At 41.2% G+C, this 18,992-nt stretch overlaps 1 protein-coding gene across 1 annotated transcript in view; it reads right to left on the bottom strand.

Annotated features, from left to right (window-relative positions):
- The window catches only part of foxo6b (forkhead box O6 b), a 33,288-nt gene extending 20,992 nt beyond the window's left edge, over positions 1-12,296 (bottom strand). Inside the window, exon 1 of the mRNA XM_026942110.3 lies at positions 10,860-12,296. Coding sequence (XP_026797911.2) covers positions 10,860-11,309 — 450 coding nt within the window. The 5' untranslated portion in view covers positions 11,310-12,296. The remainder of the gene's footprint in view (positions 1-10,859) is intronic.
- Between the last annotated feature and the right edge of the window lie 6,696 nt (positions 12,297-18,992).

Here is an 18,992-nt window from a genome sequence, read left to right as displayed (position 1 = left end):
TGCACAAAGCTTGCTTACAGCATTACAAATTAACTTGCATACAGGATAAATAGTGGGAATTGGTGTGTTTAAAGAAAGCGTGAGTGTGTGTGTGCAGCACCAGGAACACTGACTTTCTAGATGTATGTTCATATGTGTGTGTTAATGTGAGTGTATGTCAGCAAAAGTCTCTCTACTTAAGTGGTGCTGTCAGTAGGCATCACTCAGCCAAGCCATGGCGGGTGGAGCACATCATTAACAGTTACGAGAGAGAAAGAGAGAGAGAGAGAGAGAGAGAGAGAGAGAGAGAGACTGTAATCCGGGGCACAGACAGGGCTGCTCACTGAGCTCAGTCATGCAATCACAGCCTCACACCGAGACCAGACCTCTCTCTCACCAACACTCCATGCTCCAACATTCATCTTCTTAGTCCACATTCTTCACTTTCCCAGTTATCATTCCTCAAGACTTCATATAATTCCAGGGTCACTACATAGAAGCCACAGGTTTGTATTCATAATCCATACAAATGCAAACTCATCATAATAACAACACAGTGTTTCAGATCTTCTGTCCCTAATCTGTATAATTATTGATTATGATTGCAAAAATAAATGTTGTGTTTATATATCATTATACACAGTGATCACTGGTCGCTATATTGAATAGGAAGTCTTAAGCAAATTTTTCTACCCATCACTAACTTGCCGTTACTATTATTGCCATTAGGGTTGAGTCTCAAAGCACAGAGTCTCATCATATAGGCATTAAAGCTATTATGCATACCAGGGGTGTACCACAATGCCACTATCTGTAATTTCTTTAATTAACCATACCACTATGCCCTCAAAAACACTGTAAAACTGGAGTTAGAAATGCTGACACATTGTCAGCATGGTGTGTGAATTCTACCTCTGACAGTTCCTCAACCTCAGCTACATCACTCAAGTTCATAATTGGTCTCAAGTAGAGATGTGTGCAGGAATAGCCTAATTTACCCTGACCAGGCGGTTAGTAATGATGGATTAAGGAACAATGTAAATGCATCATGCAGTGCCTCATGTGTATGGTCTTGTTTGTTCCACTTCATATCTGATGCTCACTCACGCCCACAGGAAAGTAAAAACCTCTCACTCATGAGACTTTTGTGCTGTGTCCTGTGGGATCCCAGGCCCAGTGCACACCTCTAGTCTCAAGCAGATGCCTGTGAACCTTTCTGGCAAGCTTTGTTTACCAAAAAAAAAAAAAAAAGAATAATGTGCCTCCTATTCTGTATTGTATCTGTTTATCTGTTCATTCTGAATAATGTATTTGTATTCAGTTACATCTCTAACGCATGCAAACAGGAAAACACATTCTTTGAATGAGCAGCATTCTTAATTTTTTTGTCAAATGTTTCAAGTCCTTAATTATGCCATGTCTATACAGAGTAGCAAGCAGTAAGCAGAAAAAGATGCACTTGCCATTAGCCAGCTCTTTTATTCAACCCAAGGACACAAAACCTTGTCTTGTTTGTCCCTTTGTGTAACTTGAACTTTGACTGAATGATGTGTACTTTGTCTATTTACTTCTAATGTCCTCAGAATGAAAAAAAATTGAAAAAACAAATTCCTGAGAAAGTAATCCACCTTCACGTTCATGTTTATTGGACCCGCTATTGTATTTCACATGTACCTTCTTAGTTGTTGCTGATGATGTGTTAAGGATGTGACAGCAAAGTGGACTTAAATAAATTAGTCCCAATGCACACAAACTCTAAGGCATGTTTCACTCTGTCAAATCAACGATAGGCTGCATGAATCTACGGCCTGGGATAGAAAGAAATCAGCCCAAGCCTCTATAATAATTTTTTTTTTTTTTTGGCTGGTGGTGCTATTGTTTTTGGTTCTACCAAAGTATCTTCTTTTTAGTTCTTTCTATCTTTCTTATTTTATTTTATTTAATGAAAAATATTCTCAGGATGTTCTTTATAGATAACCTGTTCATTCTTTCATTTTCATTACTAGGCCCATTACCACACTGTTAGCATGCAAGATTTAAGACACACATTGATGTGGCTACAAAAACACACTAATCTAGTGGCAGATCATCAAAGAGAATAAAGATCCTTAATGAAATCCCAGATCTGATGCAGCCGAAATTTAGGAGAAAGCAACAAATCAATAGTGGCAAAGGCGCGACCAGTTAAAAATGAGAGCGAGAGAGAGGGAGGGAGGGAGCGAGAGAGAGAGAGAGAGAGAGAGAGAGAGTATCACGCAGTGTCTTGCATCAAAGCTATCATGCAAACGCTTAGATTAAAAAAGACAGCATCAGAAGATGAAATGTTGAATTACACAGTGCGTGAGAGAGGGAGAGAGACAGACAGACAGGGAGAGAGGAGAATAGGGTTCATCCAAGGCTATGTGTGGTCTCGGGAAGTCAATAGACACATGGGCAGCATACTAAATGCAGCATGGCCTGCATCATGACCTATTTTCATCAAACTGACATGCAAATCTTCCACACTCAGCTGCCATTTTATACCCCAAGTCTGCCTGCTTCATAACCCACGTCTTCCCTTTAGTCCCTCAAACATGTCTACATTCCCATACATGTGTACACACAATATAATCTATACATTAGCTATAGACTTCATGTTATATATTCATAGAGCATGAATACATAGCTTATAAGTAAAATATTAGAAACACAATATGTCACAGCTCTTGCGCTTGCATCCGAACTAAATGTGGAAAAATGTCTTGATGGCATTATTAGAACAACACTGCAACAGATCAGGACAAAGCACCATACACAGGCCATACATCTGGTACACAAAGAGTACAACATACCCGCTTAAGATGAGGAACATTGTCTAACTGCATGGCTACATCTCAAACCACTAACAACAGCAAAGCATGTGTTGTAATTCTTCTCTTTTACAAGGCAATAGCGAGGCTGTATATCTTGAAGCGGAGGCATCAAAGTGGGACACTGGAGGGTATCATGAGCTCCGTTGCACAGTCCACAGAGGCTGCATTAATCACTGCCGTTCTCCTGTCGCTGATTATGGCTCATCCATCTCTGCTTGTCCAATGGGAGAGAGCCTCATGAATTTCTGATTAAAAATGTAAGTACCTCATAATACCAACACATAACTGATCTTCGACTGATCTCTTTCAACTAACAAAGGGATAATCAACTCCATAATTTTTGGCGCCATTTAAGAGAATGGGCAAAAATCACACACAATCATTTTTCACTCAGTCGAATGGGGAGAAACTATTTACATTTCCACTAGACAAACTTAATAACAATTTATCTATCTAAAGAATATTTAACATAATTGTAAAACAAACTGTCAACTTGTTTTAGGTCTCTAGAAACTTTTTTTTTGCCATGTCATTTTTCCTTTAGGGTATAAATGACATTGGAAACATGTAAAATCCCTTTGTCCTCCATCACCACAAGCAGCTTTCAACACAAAAGAGACAGATGAATGTTGACCCTCACAAGATGTATACACAAAATACATAAGCATGGATATACAAAATACAAAAAAATATGGCAAATTAAAAAAAAAAAATCCAAAAAGAGTATATTGGCCCCGACACAGTGAGAAGGTTAGTGAGGAAGTCAAAGAAGAGCCCAAACTGTTTCAGCTTTGATTTTTGGGATTGTCAAGTTTCAAAATGATCTCCTCCATAACAACAAGTAAAGCAGAGTACACACTACATGACTTTCAAAATCCCTGAAACGCTGACCCTTTTACACTACATGACTTTAATCACTTGCAAGCTGTTGTTTTGTGCACATAGAAGTGTGCACACTACACGATCGCACACAATAAGGCTGACACACAATCTTTCACTTGGAGAGATCCCCACCAAAGCATGCCTGATCCCTAAATCCCACTTTCTTGAAAATAAACAAAAGGTTTCTATCATGTCACTATTTTGTACAAAAACAAGAAAAAAGAGAAGTAAGAGAAAATGTAGAGAAAAGCTTGGTTGGCTGGCAGTAAGAATCTGCAAAGAGAACTGGAGTTTTGTTTGTTTTAATTTTTGCTGTTCCTAGTGACCATTTGGGTATGACATGCCAAATAATTTCTTATAGAAGCGTTATTATTTTGCTTACATTTTGCCTTCGCCATCCTGCACATATAGATGGATGATAAACTGGATTCAGGGATCTGCTGCACATGACAGCACATGAATTTGTTTTCCTTTCGGACTCTCATTGGTTGTTTCTCATTGCTGCACTTGCAATGAGTCACAGAGGGGTTTGCACTACATGAATCAACAGCTCGAAAATATCGGAGCCTCTGTGATTGCTTACAGACTGAGAAAACTGCATTGCTGAACCGTTCACACTACATGACCAGTCGCTGCGAGACCGCGCAGCAAGTAGTCACAGAGCTGGGGGATGTAGTCACTGAGCCCCAAAATTAGTCGGTGACTGAGAAATCATGTAGTGTGCACTGTACTCATGAGTTGTGTTCAGATGAAAACAAAACAATTTTTTTTTGTCTCTGCAATCCACTGCATGTTTGACAAAAAGGGGAACCATATACCGTATACGGAAAAGCACCTCATACCGGCTGTATAATATAGGGGTGGATCATTGATGGTTTGGGGCCGTTTTGCATCTTGTAGTCCAGGGGCTCTTGGGAAGATTGATGGCATAATGAATTTGGTTCAATACCAAAATGTACTTGCCTATTTCGATTTGACCAGAGAACGTTAGGTACTTCACAATGAACTTTCATTTGAGACTGTTTATCTCTCTTCCTCTTAATCTTCCTTGTCTTTTATCTCCAGCTCTATCTCAATCACTATACTTTGCTCTTCCTCTCCCTCCATTTCCTCCATTGTACAGCAGTTATTCTTCTTATTGCTGTTTTCATTTATGTGTGTGTTCCTGTCCGGTAGTCAAATTTAGGACCTCACTGGCTGAACCATGGCTGTCAGAAGTAGCCATTTTCATACAAGAAATTAATGTGACGCTTTATAATAAGTAATGGTTTCTAATTGTATTCCACTTTCCTGTAAATTTACTTATGCATTATACTATGTATAGGAAATTATTTTTACATTTTTTTTCATCCCGCTGCAGAAGTATAGACAAAAGCTCTGTGGTGTTAGTCATCATAAGGAGTTTCTGAGTTCACTGATTTGAACAGTTTGCATCTTATGTCTTAGTGTTCCCAAAATCTGGAATGAGGGTTATTCATGAAATTTGTGCTTAAAAGTAGAGCACTGTCTGAAGTGTTTTGCAAAAAGTCTCGAAGCAGTTTTGAGACTATGGCTTAGGTAAAACACAACTCTGGTTACTGGAAAACATGTGCCACGGTGCAATAACAACATAAGTGCACGCATGGCTGTGATTAGCTATGAAAACACCAAGGTCCGGACCCTGGTAGTTTAGGAAGGTTTTGTTTTTTACCTCCTATGGAGCACACTCCAGCTGTCAGATTCAAAATGGAAATTATCAACAACATCCTGATAATGTGGTGGCAGAATATAGCCTACTCTGAGGAAAAAATTTGACCAACCAATCAGAAGTGATTGGTTCCAAACTGACCTCAGAGTAGCTGTGGAGACACTAGGCTTGCCCATAGACTTAAAAAGCCATTTTGTTTAGCTCTCGCGAGATGCTATGCTACCAGACTTTAACCTCATGTTGAGAGATAGCTGTGATTTAAATATTTGAATTATGGTGTAAATGTGAGTGTTTATGAGAACAATTGTCAGTTTCTACAATACAAACTACTTGTAATGTTGCTAGCCAAATCTGCATGCTAATTGCAGTAATGTTAGCTTATGTACCCCATGTTAGCTGCAGGGTACATTGCATTTTTAATGTATGCTTTTTCAGTAATCAGTGAGGGGAAGCAAGAAAGAAAAGTAGGAGAAAGAGAGAGAGAGAAATGTAAACCTAAAATATATAGGCACCTAATATATAAATGTAAAATTAAACAATACTTGCACTTGAGTCTGGGCAATAAATGTAAGAATGGTAGTATAATACGAGAGCTTACAAATTAGCATTTCATGTAGTACACATTGTGGTATATTAACTATGAAGTGGGTCACATTTTTGCAATGCTTGATCCTGGTTATGGCCCTGAATACATTCCCTTTTATGAAAGTGCAAATGAGTCAATACCTTGGAAACAGTTTACTGTACAATTAGCATATAATATAGTACCTAAGCACAGAAGTATGTCATAAAATGAGAGACACTCAAAAAAAAAAACACAAAATAGTGTCTCTGTGGCGTTGAAGGAAGGAGTGTGTGCAAGATTGAAGCTTTGCAGCTGTAATTAAGGTGGAATCAGAGTGAGATCTGCACTGCCATGATAATGAGCCTTGTCTGAATTATTAATTAGAGCAGCATCCCTTGGACATGCAGTCCCATCAGGCTCTCTCTCTCTCTCTCTCTCTCTCTCTCTCTCTCTCACACACACACACACACACACACACACACACACACAGAGAGAGAGAGAGAGAGAGGGATGACAACACATGCCCTGCACGCATCTAAAAACTATATTGAAAGCACTGAAACAAGCAATGTGCTGCAAAATGGCATGATTCTCTTTTTGAAAAAGTGCTTGCTGACAAATCTAGAAAATCCATATGAGTTTTGCACCTCACAGAGTCACAAGGGAGAGAAAGTACTGCTTTTGTCTCTTCCCACCGGTTTAATGGGACCACGTGGGGAACTTGTGCGCACCTGCAGCCCTCAGGCCTGCAACAGAACCAAACATCTTTCCACTATTTAAAGTCCAGAAATCTGTCTGGAAGAGATGGTTTCTGCCTGTGGTGTTCACTTGCTGTAATCAAGGAAAATACTGATAGTATAGACTCATTTCATATGTAAGTAAAGTCATTCATTTAATTAGTAACCACTTTATCCACGGACGGAATGCCAGTCCTTCACAGGGCACTATGCAGACACTCATTCACACCTTGGGGCAATTTGGAGTAGTCAGTCCACCTATTGGTGGGAGGTGGGAGGAAACCAGATACCCTGGAGGAAACCCACACAGACATGGGGAGAACATGCAAAACTCTGTGCCAAAAAAAGCTGTGCCACTGTGACATATCTATATACGTAAAAAACAATAAAAAACGATAAAAGTAGTTGCTGAGTAAAGTGCCTTAGATGTTAGGTCTTTTGTAGGGCTCTGGGTAGTTCTTGTATCTTAAACTGCATGGAATAAAGGTTCACAGATGTACAATACTGTACCATTAGCATCCATTACTCTGCCTCTAAAGAATCCAGATATTTAAACCATCTGCAACCGACTTGCCTTTTCTCGATTCACTCCACATAATCCTTCTCTCACTGACTCCAAAGCACAAGCCGAGCTTAGCCAAAGGCCAGAGCATAGATTTCACTCTCAAACTGTCTGGGCTTTGATGAAGCATCAGTGCCAAGCCAGCCCACCAAGCTCTCTGTCCTTCTGCTGTGCCTTTGTCAGGACAATGCCAGTGGTGTTTTCTGAAGCCATTTGAGCTTTCCATGGGCTTTCTTGGTGTGTTAGCAAAGCTGCCTAGGATGGAGCTGCACTACTGGCATGGGCAGCCAAATCAGAGCCGCCCTGCTTGGGGTGGCAGAGAAGTGAATTCCTCCATCAAAGAAGAATGCTTCACATACTTTATCTAGAACCTATCATGAATTCTTAAGCTATTCCTCTGTCAACACTGATAACTTCTTATTTCATATAAAAACATTCCCTATTTATTCAGTCATTCATTCATAAGCAATAATTACCTTATCCCAGTCAGGGTTGCAGTGGATCCGGAGCCTATCCCAGGAACACTGGGCGCAAGGTGGGAGAATTCACACAGGATGGGACGCCAATCCATCACAGTGTGCCATGCACGTACACACACATTCATACCTACAGGCAATTTAGTGTAGTCAGTCCACCTACCTGCATGTTTTGGACAGTGGGAGGAAAACCAGAGGACCCAGAGGCAACCCACACAAACACAGGAAGAACATGCAAATCTCCACACAGACAGTTACCTGAGCTCGGGGACCCTGGAGCTGTGAGGCGGCAATGTTACCCGCTGAACCACTGTGTCACCTTTGATTAAAACAGGCTGCTGTTTCATTGTGTGAATACTATCCTGCAAGATAGAGCCTTCAATGAACCCATTACTCTCTACTTCCATTTCAGGTCAAAGGGCTTCTGGGCTTCTATACACTTTCCATTTAGATCATTCCACTTAGATCATTCTACTAATTCCTACAGATTCACGTTTTTTTTCTGTCATATCTACAAGGCCAACTCAGTGATCTTCTGCTTCTTTTTTTCAGTTCCTTCACCTCTAGGACATTCTGCCTTCTCTCTACCTCCTGTACTTAAGTATAGCGATTTTTACTCTCATGCTAGACAAAGAAAGGCCACATTGAGATGTAGGAGTGTACTGGACTTATCTGATCTACGTTGGAGTCACACATTCATCTTCAGTAACTCTTTATCCTGAACAGGGTCAGTGTGATTTAAATGACTTTTTTCTTTTGAATTGAATTCTTTATACTTTACAGCTCAGTTCATTAGAAAATATTGTGGATGGTACAAACAAATATAACTGTAGGAGTTGGGGGGAATTGGTCAGAATTCCCTCAAGAGTGAGATAAAAACAGTCTCAGACACCTCTACTTCAGTATTCAGACAGCAGCACCTGCAACTGAAATCACGATTCGGGTTTCTCACATTATTGCTTTGACAAACTGAGCTTTCCTGTAAAATAAGCAAGAGTTATTGTAGAGCCTCCAAAAAAAAAAAAAAAAAAAAAAACCTCACCACATACTTCTTGTAGATATTCTCGTTACGATGTCCAAACACTCCAAACACAAACATTGACATTTCACACACACACACACACACACACACACACAAACACTCTGCTTTATTAACACACAGAACTGATAATCTGCTTTTACTTTACCCCCCTCCCCATTTAACTTCACCAGTGTTTCTTTGTGTGTCTGTATAAATGTGTGTGAGAGAGTGATTATGTATGTTTATGTGTTTATTAAAAAAAAAGAAAAAAAAAAGAGTTTTAACTGTGTTTGTGCGTTTGAGTGTGTGCGCATTTGTCAGAATTAAAAGTGCATTAAAAGCCGATGCCAACTGTTCAGGGGCCAACACGTGCGAGTGTGTGAGTCTGTTTTCCACAATGTTATTTTGATTGAATCAAGTTGTTTTTCACCCTTATCACACCCCTCTGACAAACCAAAGCCTGCACCCTGCTGCAAAGTCCAATGGGAGCATATGAGTGACACCCAGCTGTAGATCCCAGGGCAAAACAATCACATCCCAAGGAATTAGGCCAGATTTAAATCTAGTTTTGACATTATGATCTTACGATTAGTATAAGCTAGCTTTGGACTGGGGGGTCTACATCTGAAAGCAATCCTGTTGTATCCTATCAAAGACGGTAAACTAACTGTTGTAAACAATTGACATTCGATCTTGGAAAAACAAGACGTGGCAAATACAAATATAGTGCAACCGAGGACAAAAAGTCAGACCCAATGACGCATTCAGGACTTAACATCATATATATATATATACCTTTGTGTATACATTACTAGAAGTGAGTCCAGTGGTTTGTAGGCAGTATTATTTAATAGCATTTTACATGCTCTCAAATCATATAGGCTACAATAAAATTGCTATTACTTACCCTCTTCAGGTACTAACAACATTCCATATTTAACAACAGTCTCATAAACGACCAGGCTCGAGTGAAACACCCTGTAAAAACCCATACAGCCTAAAGGTCCACATGTGTAAATAATTGGGAATAGACTGCAGAACTTATTTCTTGTCTTATGTCTTATTTTTAAGTTCATATTTCCAGACTAGGCACATCTCTCTTTCTCTCTCTCTCTCACTCAGTGTGTGTGTGTGTGTGTGTGTGTGTGTGTGTGTGTGTGTGTGTGTTGTGACTTTTTCAGTGTTTTGCCAAAATGAGACAAATCATTCACAAAAATTCAGTACAGTTCAAAATCATGGACCACTCCTTGGCATCATCAGAATATCAAATGTGAAGAAAGAGGCAATCAAATCCCTTTTTTAAAGAGAGAGAGAGAGAGAGAAAATAAGAGCACCAGAGAGAAAGATCCCTTATGTGCTGCATTATGAAGCATGTGCACTCAGTTGGCCACAATGCAAAAAAAAAAAAAAAAAAAAAAAAAATAATGAGATTCTTATGAGAGTATGTCATAGGCCACTATGAGAGGAATAAACCGGTTAACCGTCCCAATGTGACATCATTTGCATTTATCTGTCGCCAAGTATATTGTGGTTTACTTTTGCGGTTGCAGTTGGCTCATCATATTACTGCTCGATACAATCTAATATACGGTGCATCTCCATTTCTTTAACTCTCATTCGCACTCTTTATTTCTGACAGGAAAAGGTGAGGGTGCATGCTGGAGGGGTTTACGTGTGTAGCCTGTGTTTCCCCCCTGGCCGGATTGACTCCCTAGAGATCTTTACCCTGGTGGAGCCCAGGCTCACACATACAGCACACAACACTACAATCTAATCAGCTCAAATGCGTCACGGAGCTTCACATTCGCACGAAGCAGGGCGGATGGGTTTTTCTCTAAACGCGAGCCCAGCACTACGAACCCAGTGAACCCTCTCCACCCCCACGTCCCACTGCTCCCCATTCATCGCGCTCTTATGCGTCATGATACGAGGCATCATTTTAAATGATCAGTTCAATGTGCTGCGGTCACCGGAGGACACAATGGGGTTTTTACTACTGGAGCACTGAACGCTCTGTGTACCTAGAGCATGCAGAGCGCGTGCAGCGGCTTCAAGCACGAGAATGCAGAATAAAACCATGATCGTTGCACAAGCATACCTTCCAGCCGGCAGAGCTGTTGCTGTCCCCTTTATCCTTGAAATATGGCACGAAGCGCACCATCCAGTCGTAGATTTGGGAGAGAGTGAGGCGCTTGTCGGGTGTGCTCTCGATGGCGCGGGTGATGAGGTCGGCGTAGGACTGGTTGCCCCACGCGTTCCGCCGCGACGATTTGGATTTGCGCAGCTGGCCGGCCGCGTCCAGCGCAGCGGCGGCGGCCGCGAGGGGTACCGGCGCTCCGGTAGGGTGCTTCAGCTCTGTCGGTGCTCCGCCGCCGTTTCTCTCGGCGCGACACGCGGGCACGTCAAACGGCTCCGCTTTCACTGGCGGAACCCGGAGCTCCTCTTCCGGACGCGGCAACTGTGGCCAGGTGCAGGAGCGCGCGCGGCCGTAATCCCCGTCACGTTCAACCTGATGCGCGTCCATCCCGCCGTTCTCCATCATCAGCATCTGGGCGTTTTTTTTTTTTGTTTTTTTTTCTTTAACACTGGCAAGGTCAGAAAAAATGAACCAACTCGTAAATCCAAACCACGATCTTGAAACGTCGAGTGTGTCTTATTACTGTCCGCTCGGTCGTCTTTCACGGTCGGATCCAAATCAGCAAGAAGCCCGAACCAGAAGCGCGGCGAGCCGCGGAGCGCGCGCTCATTGTGTAAGACTCGTCTGCAATATCAAAAGCGAGCACGCGAGTGTAGCCAACGCATCGTTGTTAGCAACAGTCTTTCTTCCATGTTACTGAACAATTCAGTGGCGCGCTGGAATCACACGCCCATCGCCGCGCCGTGCCAAATTCAAAGCCACATGAGAAAGCCTGTGAAATTTCAACTCCTCTTTTCAAATCGCTTGCGCGCAGCAACAGTTGATTGTTCTGACAGACTGCTTGAAAAGACAGCCCGCGAGCTCGTAAATTTTTATCTCATCCAGCTCCAAAGGCAAAAAAAACAGAGACCCACAGAGAAAAAGACACAGAGAAAGAGAGAGAGCGAAAATCAATCGAATCTCTGTCTGGTCTCTGGTTCTGTTTTTTTTTTTTTTTTTTCCTCTTTAGAATTGGAACCGGATTCACACGCAAGCGCTCACGCAACGACTGACAGCGCGCGCGCAACTACCGCCTTTCCACACCACCTCGCGGGAATCGTTAATAAACGCAGAAACGCAAAGCGAGTGCTCCGTTACGATCTGCGCGCGCGTGATCTTTATGCCCACGTGCGTTCTTTAGTCTCCGTGTCTAAACTGCGCGTGTTCTTTAGCAGACAAACACACACGCACAGGGCTGGACACGATTCTGTCCCTCTGGGCCAGGTTTATCCAGGGGAGACATTGGACATTTAATACAGCATGCATGTTTATTCTGCAAGAAAAATGCCATGTGCATGCAAACATATAGACATGTAGCCATAGAGCCATGGAGCCATGGAGACATAGGCCTGTGTATAAATACATTTATTATAGTGTGTATAATAAAATAACTAAATAATCTGTTTTAACACCAATCACAATATGATTAGCAGCCAAGGATTACAAATACAACTGCGTAATGAATTTAGCTTTTAAAAAAAATACACTGTTGTTTTGTAACCGTTCCCCCTTTTTTATTGTAGGAGCGCGTGCCACCTGTTGCACTGACAGGTTGAGATGTGACAGGAGTGTTAACGCCTCGGTGCACCTCTTCCACTGCATCTGATGCTCCTGGCAGGTCTTATGGCAAAATCTGGACCTGGACAAATATTAGGGGCTAGATATGGATGAGAGAGAGAGAGAGAGAGCGAGAGAGAGAGAGAATCAACGGCCACGTGAGACGATTTCAACGCCAGATCTGTCTGCCAAATGTGTTTAAATCCGCAGAGGGGAGAGAGGGAGGCAGGAAAGTGGCATATTTGGATGGTGATGGCTTTTTGGCTAGAGATTTGTGTCCTATGCACGAGCGCGGGTGGGTGGGGCCGGTGCAAACGTGCCATTTAATATTAACGCGTGTAACGTGCTGATAAAGTGCCAGATTTGGCAGAGGGGAATTCCGCCGGACCCGGATCAGACATCCCTCCATGCTCCATCTCCAGCCAGCGGCGACCCTCCGACACTGGCTGATGTTTGGCCAAAATCCCGTCCTCTCACTATTTGTGGTGCAAAAGCCTCTCTAGTGATGTGGTGACACTATGCACGCGTATTGACAGGTCGGTCGTCATTGGCAACCGTGTCCTCAGTCCTCAAACCCTCCACTGGCTATTATTAATCTACAGAGAGTGAAGGGAGAGCAGAGACAAAAGAGAGAGAGAGAGAGAGAGAGAGAGAGAGAGAAGTAATTGTGTTTAAATCGTGCCTTTAATGGAGCGCGAGGCCCCATCAGCGCGCGTGATCATTAAAAAGTGCGTGAATTGCGCGCGCACAAAGGTCTTGGCAAGCGACGAAGCTTCCGCGTGAGCAGTGTTGCCACATCTATTAAGGGGAAAGTAAGTAATGCACGCTCCAAAAAAGGTCGCTAGAAGTCGTCAGATGACGCAATAGATTCATTTGCATATCAGTTGAATGGTCATGAGTATTTGCATATCAAAACGTGTTACGTGAGGAAGGGAAAGTTTTCTGAAGACACTTAGAAGTAAGAAGTCTTTCATCATGGCACCAGGAACTATCAACTGACTTACTAAATACTAATTTCAAGAATGTAGCCAAAAAGGAGCCCTAGTAGTAAGAAGTCATCTTGCAGTTTCCAGAAGGTTGCAAGAGTCACCAAACACAGGCGTGTGGACATACATCTTATCGCCACCTCAAAGTCTCGAAAATCAACGTGGGAGCAAAGTGTAGACCTTGCCGAGCAAGGGGAAAACAGAGCTCACATGTCTCAGTGCACCTTGCACCTCTTTGTTAATTACAACACTCACTGATAATGTTCATGCGCTTAGGTCAGCCTTCCTCATGCTCTCTATTAAAGATATTATCTACATCACACTGAAAATTCACTGCTATAGAAAGTGTCAGTCTCTCATTTACGGTAATTACCTCCATTAATCATGTCTAGCTGTGTTTAGAAAATGGTAAAATGGCAAATACCCAGTAAAGATCCGACATGGTGTCACACTTGCATATTCATAACAAGTCACATTATTTATTTTTTTTACAACATTAGTTAAAAGTTATAAGCTCATACCTTTTCTTACTGCATAATTTCTATAAAACAGAGCAAAATGTAACCTCTTCATAAATTCACTTCCTTCCTTGTGGATATCCGTATAACCTCTATACACACATTTCCTTCACCGAATGACAGAAAAATATAAGAAATGTTACTAATGTTATTAATTTAATAGTTTATTCTGTCTATACTTCTGGATGTGAAGAGTTGTTCCAGATTTTGTTTCAGGCATGTGCTTTTTTTTTTTTTTTTTTTTTTTTTTTTTGCAACATAGGTATTTTTAACTTGAGCCTAATTATGTTTTATGATGGACAAATGCTGCTAGGATGGACACAACGGGAAGCATTCACACCATCACAGCTCCAAGTTCCCCAGTTCAGTCCTGAGTTCAGGTTACTGTTTCATGCCCAGAATTCCTCAGATAGGTTCTGAATCCACAGTGACCCTGACAAGGATAAAGTGGTCATTGAAGATGAATGAATGAATGAATGAATGAATATGCCTATTGTCATTTTCTAGGATGTCAGTCTGCAAAAACCATTACTTAAAATTGCACGTTAGAGTTCCCTGCTGTGCAGTATGCAGTCCAGACCTAGAGTTCAATAAGGACAGAGATTTCATGCATTCTTGCTGAAGAACAAGCAGGAAAAATCATAAATCACATAACATTTATTAGGCTTCCTGCATTTTATTTCTTTGTACTACAAAAACTATGATGTACCTTGAAGAAGAACGTCTGAGCACAGCGAAATCCCAAGAGTAGAATTAACAGTCACTGTGTTTAATTTACACATATAATGTTTATACAATACAAGTTTTAAACAAATGAACACTCTAACAGTTAATTCAACACCTGAGACTTTGCTTTGTAGGAAGATATTTTAAGGGATTTGGCTGCAAATTAATAGGCCTGTTATGTTTATGCAAAACTTCAAAAATGGTGATGAACATTTTCTTCAAATTCATTATAGAATATTGAATTTACTGATTAAATAGTAAATAATAATAATAAATTAAATAATAATAACTTACTGTCTATGACTTTTTAACTACTTGTGTATTGCAATAACCTCACAATAAGACATGTAGGTGTCCATTCTTAAAGTCAAAAGTAAATAGAATTTAAAGAATGCACCGTGTGTTATGGAGAGCAAGATAAAACATTAGAAAGTCTTTTTTCATGGTGAAACATATTTAGGGTTATAACACCATCTATTCCTCTTTGCATATGCTAATAGACACCACTGTATGCAAAGGTTTGGGCACCCCCAGCCATATTATATATTTTGTTGATCTGTTGAAGTGAAAAGAGGTAACACAAACTCTTCAGCAAACTATATTTAAAAATGCACAGATATTTTATATTTTATGAATTTTAAATTGCAAAAAAAAAAAAAAAAAGTTATTGTGCATGTGCAAAAATCTATACATTGTACTTACTCAGTACTTAGCAACACAACCTCTGGCAAATGTCACAGCTTGTGAATGCTTTTTGTAGTCAGCTAGGATTCTGTCTTTTCCTGTTTTAAGACATTTCAACCAGTATTCCTTGCAGAATGTTTCAAGGTCTGAGATATTCTTGGGCCATCTTGCATGCACAGTATGTGTAAGATCTAGCCACAGATTTTCAATGATGTTCAAGTCAGAACTGCGAGAGCCATGCCAAAATTTTCAGCTTGAATTTTTTTTGAAGTAGTTCATGGTGGATTTTGAGCTATGTTTTAGATCGTTGTCGTCTTGTAGAAACCAGCCGCATTTCAGTTTCAGTTTTCTGACAACTGTGTCACATTTTCTTCCAGAATTTGCTGATATATACTGGAATCCATTCTGCCATCTACCCATGCAACCCCAAAGTATAATAATTGATCCACCAAAACCTACCTTTGATGATTGTGCCCAGTCAGTTCCAGTTTAATTCATCAGTCCACAGCACTTGTTTCCAAAATGCTTCTGGCTATCTAGATGTTGTTTTGTATTCTTCAGATGTTGATGTTTGTGATGAGATCACAGGTAAGGTTTCCTTCTGATGACTCTTCCATGCAGATCATGTTTCTGCAAGTAACGCTGCACAGTAGAACAGTGCACCACCACTCATGTCAGCTAAACATTCCTACAGGTCCTTGCTGTCATTTGGGGATTTTGCTTTGCCTTTCTGCCTAGCATACAGGCAGTTTTGTCTGAGAGTTTACTTGGTCTTCCAGATCTTGCCTTCCACAGATCCGCTCAATGACATAATGATGTGCTCAATGACATGTCGTCAGTGCATTTTGGGAAGGGTTTTACCAAAATTGTGACCATGCATACAAATTTAGTGACACAGTTATTCAAAACAGTGCAGCTTTTAGTTAGATTTAACTTGGGTGACATAGTGGTGCAGCAGGTATGATCAAGTGGTTACTAAAGATGAATGATGAATGAATGTTCTTAATTCTCTTTGCTGTTCTATCTCTGTCTACATCTAACTTTCCTTTTGATTACTTTCCCTCCCTCTGTCTTTCCTTTCCATTTAATTAATTAGCTTGTTGACCCTTTCCCCCAATCCTATTTTTCACTTTGTTGCATCTAGGCTGCCTGAATCAGAATTTTGTACTGCCAATAATAATAATAATGCAGTGTCCTAGCTTCCCCTCTTTCGACAAACCTAACCTAGCTCCCTCTTTCTCCAAGTTCCGTAGCATTGCATAAGTCATGCATCTGGGTGTTTCTGCGCCAATGGCCATCCCAGGAATGCGCCTCCTCCACAAGCCTGGGCCTCTGCCAACCATGTGGTCTTCCAATGTCACAGAGAAAGAGTTAGAGAGGGAGAAACGGAGAGACGTGTTTGGCACATAACTACAGCAGTCCGGCCAAAGCCACAGCGTTGGGACGCTGTCCCTCTACACTGACTGTGCATAACACTGACTAATACTTCCTGCCTGGCTGTGTGCATTGTGTTCTGTTGCATTTGCCCTTTTCTTCCTCTCTGAGGTTAAGTGATGCTGACCATGTCTCAGCAGGGTATCCTTACATCCTCTTGCCATGAAAACTCCTTTTTGAAATCTCACTCAATTTAGGAGAAAATATACTAATAGAAACACAAGATATTCTCAAGGAATTGCAAGGGATCTCTCTCTCAGGGAACAGAATGGTGAAGGTTTATCCAACACAAATTAACACTTAATCTCGTCTGAGATCTCCCCCTCAACTAAAGCAGCAATTCAAACAGTGGGAACAGAATGCAGGTGCATGTCTCCAATCTTTCCAGATTTATCATGACAATGATTATGTTCTTCATCTTGCTGAATTCATAAAATCTAAACAAGATACATCAAGACTGTCAGACATTGAGTTTTAAAAGATCCTGGGGCCTGAAGTTAGTATAAAGGCCAAATTCTCTTGTAAAAGCCAGGATTTTGTGTGTCATAGAAAGACAAAGAGGAAGGAAGAAAGAGAGACAGTACAATAGATGAAGAGACAGGTAGAGTGCCTGTGAAATGTGTTGGATTCATGATAATTATGTGTGAACACACGCACATGCAATGAAGGTGTTGAAAGAAGGAAGAGATAACTCTTTTGTGTGTGTGTGAGTGGGCAGCAGGGGGTTAATAGATTTCCAACTCTCATGAGCAAGCACAGTGTTAGCAAGTAAAATGTGCTGTGCACACAAAGATCTGTGGGGACTGTGTGAGTGGAGTGATGCCTGTATGTGAGGAATGAGTTATATGACTGTACAGTGTGTCATGTGGAGGCAGCCGGGCAGGCAAAGTGTCAGCAGGTGTTCTGGCAAGTTCCGCCTGGCTGGCTGGCTCACAACACAGGCAATGACAGTACCTTCACTCAGCCTGTCAGACAAGGTCACCTAACATTAGCCCTGTCACTTTACACACATAGCATCTTCTTTACCACCCTAAGCACACTTTCATACTTTTTTTTTCCAACTTCTCATTCCTAACACTTGGTCTCCCCGCCATATTATATCTGCACTTATTCTGTATTTCCTACTCCCCATAAAACAATTCATCTGATTCAAAATTATCTTTACCCATGAGGCCCTCAGATATATTCTCCTCTTCTACCAATCCAACCTGTCTGTTCATATTCCTCCATCAATATTCCACAGATTTGACCATGTTTTCTCCAGAACAACACCTAATTTCTAGAACTCCTTCCTTCCAAAAATTAGACAATCACACACACTTCGATTTTACTTTTCTCCAAACTAACTTGTTTTCCCCATCATGCAACCAACCCCACCCATAATCCCAGTCTTCCCTCCAAAACTGCAGTGCCACTTATGTTTATATATTCACCCTCCTTGAACATTTTGTACTTTTACAACTACAAGTCACAAGCTGTAAAATCCCTACATTAGTTCTGGTGCAACCAGTTACCATTAGAAGTCACATAATTTGTTGAATGGAGTTCAACTGGGTCATGTGATTTAAATATAAATACACCTGCTCCTGCAAGGCCCCAGAGTTTGTTAGAGAACATAGATAAAGACCTTCCATGAAAACCAAGGAGCTATCAAAACAAGTTCAGTTCTATAAAGGTATCTAGCAGGGTTTGGTTATTTTAAAAAATCCAAAACTTTGAATACCCTACAATTAAATCCATTATTTTAAAATCAAAACAATATGGCACAAGTGCTACCTAGAGGAGCCCGTCCATCAGATGTCAGTGACCACCCTAAGGAGGGCATCAGTCAGAGAAAAAAACCAAGGAGCCAAGGGTAACTCGAAAGGTTCTGGAGAGATCCACAGCTCAACTCATTTAGAGTTTGCCAAAATGCATGTTCTCTGGTCTGATGAGACCAACATTTTTGCCTCAGTGCAAGACTGCTCTTCACAGTGAGAATACCATCACCATAGTGAAGCATGGTGGTGGTAGCATCATGTTGTGGGGATGCTTTTCTTAGGCAAGGACTGGGAAACAGGTCAGGGTTGAGAGCAAGATGGACTGAACCCAATACAAATACATGCTAGAAGAAAACCTGTGAGACTGGGGCAAGGGTTCACCTTCCATCA

This window comes from Pangasianodon hypophthalmus, chromosome 29 (assembly GCF_027358585.1).
Source record: "Pangasianodon hypophthalmus isolate fPanHyp1 chromosome 29, fPanHyp1.pri, whole genome shotgun sequence".
Lineage (NCBI taxonomy): Eukaryota > Metazoa > Chordata > Actinopteri > Siluriformes > Pangasiidae > Pangasianodon > Pangasianodon hypophthalmus.
Note: the sequence above shows the minus strand (reverse complement) of the source record. Positions and strands in the feature narration are given on the sequence as shown.